General features: G+C 24.4%; 1 protein-coding gene across 1 annotated transcript; it reads left to right on the top strand.

Moving 5' to 3' along the window:
* LOC126834995 (uncharacterized) lies at nt 1–2,734 on the top strand. The gene is made up of 8 exons (XM_050567260.1): nt 1–10; nt 312–320; nt 409–543; nt 840–1,039; nt 1,180–1,234; nt 1,398–1,645; nt 1,983–2,145; nt 2,607–2,734. The coding sequence occupies exons 1-8, from the start codon at nt 1–3 to the stop codon at nt 2,732–2,734; spliced, it is 948 nt and encodes a 315-aa protein (XP_050423217.1).
* The last annotated feature ends 1,063 nt before the right edge of the window (nt 2,735–3,797 follow it).

Below are 3,797 nucleotides of genomic sequence, written 5' to 3'. Positions count from 1 at the left end.
ATGAAAACATGTAACCTATTTTTAATTCATCAATTTCCAGTAAAAAAAACCCATAAAAACAAAAAATTATTTATCTTTTCTACACTTTACCCAATTACACTGTTAGCTTGTACCCATATAGTTGTCAACACTTTAAATGCCAATGTATACATTGTGACTTCATTTATGAAATTATGTATATTTTCTTTTTCTTTAGCTCCATACTAATATAATAAATAATAGCTTATAGAAAATTGTATACATTACAATGTTTTTTTTATAAATTTAGAGGAGCCTATAATAATCTGAATTTTTTATTTTGCATAAAAGAGTGTTTTCTGGTAAGCGACATTATATATTTTGATTTTGCATTCATGTTATTATTATCAAATGCGACAACATGATATTTACAACTCTAAATTTTTCCAGGAACTTCTGAAATAAATTCAAAAAAGGTCACAGCTGTAGATTCTGATGGTTCAGAACACAATTCTTTAAGTGATTTTAGTAGTGATAACACACACTCTGATCCAACATGGGGACAAATTATCTTAAATGATAAAGGTATATGATATTATTTAATTCTAAAATGAATAAATTATTGCATACTAGGCAATATTTAAAGTTTTAAATATAATGTGTAGCATATTATAATGAGATCCTAAATATTTTTTAAAAATGGTGAGAACAACTAAAATAATGTACACCCCATTTTTGGAGGTTCATTTTATTTATAAAATAAAATACTAAATTATAGTTAAATCATATTAAGCATAGTTATGTACAATTTATTTTGTTGTGTTGTTACATAAGTAATTATATATAGGCATGACTGTATAATATTTTATCATATTTTATAGATAGTGATGATAAATCTATTTCACCAAATATTATTGAGACAAAAATACAAAATGCAGGGCTCACACCAACAACTCAAAAATGGAAAATTAATAACATTAACGAAAAAGAAAAAACAGAATTAGAACTTAACCTCCAGAGTCCTTTCAAATCTCCAGGCAAATGGAGTATTCAAAGTGTTCCAATAGACAGTACTAAAAGAGTATTAAACATGGATGATGATAAATATGCCAAAAGAGATCCATGTCAAAAATTGCATTACAAATTGTATTAATTTCTAATTGTAATGATGTATATGAAAATAATTTTTTTTTAGAATCTGTACATATAATAAAACCAAAGCCAACAACCATACCAAACCAAACAACTACGGAAAGTGTGTTTAAATCTTCTCATGGTAATATATTATACATTTTACTACTAATAATGACTTTTTTTTGTTAATTAATGAAAAACTATACTAAAAAATCATTTAAATAAACTAATCATTGTTTTATTGATTATAATATTAATAAATTATAATAATGATGAAATAATATTATTTCTGTTTCAATTTTTACAATTTCAAAAATTTGTATTTTCATCTATGACCCATGTTAAATATGATATTGGTGCAATTATGCATATTGTGAATGATACAAATAAAAATGTACAAGCTTTAATTGCTCATTATACCAATAAAAATGACATGCTAACAACTACTAATCAAGATTTAGTTGACATGAATGTATTCCCTGTACAAAATGATGAGGACCTTAAGATTATTGAAAATAAAATACAAGAAAGTGCCCGTTATAGAAATGAATTGGTAATTAATTTTAAATTATTATTACTTAGGTAATATGTGTGTAAAGAAATTATTTGATGATGTTAGTTTGTAGGTACATTTATTTGTAAAAGTATCTATTCACTTGTTTTAAAAACTCTTAGGCATAAAACATAAAATTGCCATTATTTATTTGAGCACAACACATAAAATATAAGTTGTTATATTTATTTAAATATATATTATTATGAATAGATACTAAAATGAATAGTAATTTGACCATGTTACTGCGATTATACTTGGGTATTTAAATTTACACAATATACTTGTAAAGCTTTCAAAACTCGTTTTAGTATTAATAGTATTGTTTTTATTTCAGGTGTTTAAATTATCATTGTTGGTTGACAGTACAAGTGTAAATACCAGTGTGAGACGAATCATTGGACGTTTGTGTGATGATTCCATTTTACTTAATTACTCCTTAACTGGATTTAAACACAATTTGAGTTTTTCAAGTCTGAAAATATATCGTGTCCTTATTGGTAAGGATGTAGTTAAATATAACTATAATTCAAACATAATTTTAAATTATAACTTTTATATTTATTTGTCTAATTATTAATTAGGTAAATCCTTTAACCAACTAAATATTCTAAGTATCCAACTTAATAAAAAAAAAAAAAAATAGCCTATTTCAGATTACCTACAACCCCCAGCTAATTTCTTGCAATTTTATTGTTTACAATATTTAATTTTTGCAGACTTTTTGACACTATAATAATTGTTGCCTAATTTTCCTATTAATTGTTGTTACGAATTTTCCCTCTCAATTATTTAAAGGAGAAGAAGGGTAGTAATTTATTTTTGATAATTTTTCAACTGAGCACGCATACAAATACGTTTTAATCAAACCTCAAAAAATTGTTATAGCTATATATATATGTGTATTTAATGTGTAGTAATTTATTATATATTGATTTATAATTTTGACACTATGTTACAGATGCTATTAAGAGAAATATACAATATGCCAGTGTACCGGATCAGAATATAAATGCTCCGTTAAAAGTTTGGTTTGACCATGCAAAATTTCGAAAAGAAAAAGGCAAAAATAAAAATAATACATCATAACATCATATATCATTGCAGTATTATGTTGAAACTATTTATTCAGTAGTATTTTTTATTGCCTTTTTTTGTATCATTGATTAATTATCATTGATTATTTATCAATGATATTTCTCTTTAAATACGCTTTTTTTTATAATTAAAAGTATTTTTTATTATATGTTATGTTTTTAAATATTGACTTAAATTTTTTAAATGTTTTAAAAAGTGTTGCTGATTAACAATAAAAAATATTGTAAAATCTTTATATGCTTATATTTATAATATAAAATACAAAATTATATAGTTTTAACTTGATTCATGTTGTTTTTTTTTTACAGTGTGTAATTACATTTTTAAAATAAAATTGCCCACAGCGTTACTATATAATACCTATATAGATTTTATGGTGATGAGAATTATTTTACTGAAGATTTAAAAAAAATGTATTATTTTACTTCTATCTTGTTTTAAAACCTTATAAGAACTTTGAAGGTCTAATGTTTTAATAGCTTCATATAAACAATATTCCTAAAATGTACTGAGATAACATTGTAAAAATGTTATAACGGTTACATTGGAGAAACGTTTAAAAATAATATTATCTGAGCCTTATTTTTGTGGCCAAATAAGTTTGAAGGAATGTTATTGAAAAGTTAAATAATTTAAGGACAATGATTGTAAAACATTTGGAGAAGACGCACTTTATATTTAAAACGTTTTTAAAAAGTTCTGTAAAGAATTAATTGCTCTCTGGGTTGTTGGTCTTTCTTGGCAATCCATTTACCGAAACAACCTCTGGTCCAACAGACCTTATCAGGTACCTAAATAACATGTGAAACATAATTTTTGGATTCAAGTCTTAACCAGGTATTGTAGTTATTATTTATTTATTTCAGCATAATTATAATGTCATTAAAACACATCTGATTTCAATAAATCTTTTTATTGCAGTTTAACAAAAAGGCTTTTCTTAATGGCGATATTTGATCTGAAACAATGAAATACCTTTGGTAATATAGAAGTAGACGTTCAAGGTGCACTCCACGGTGGTGAACGAATGCTTTTATAAGAGCAAATCCTCTTT

The sequence above is a fragment of the Adelges cooleyi genome, unplaced genomic scaffold (assembly GCF_023614345.1).
Source record: "Adelges cooleyi isolate 19-005CV unplaced genomic scaffold, UGA_ACOO_1.1 ACOO_flye_CR_arks_rails_tigmint_CR_PRNA_21, whole genome shotgun sequence".
NCBI lineage: Eukaryota > Metazoa > Arthropoda > Insecta > Hemiptera > Adelgidae > Adelges > Adelges cooleyi.
This window is presented reverse-complemented; position numbering and strand designations above follow the sequence as displayed.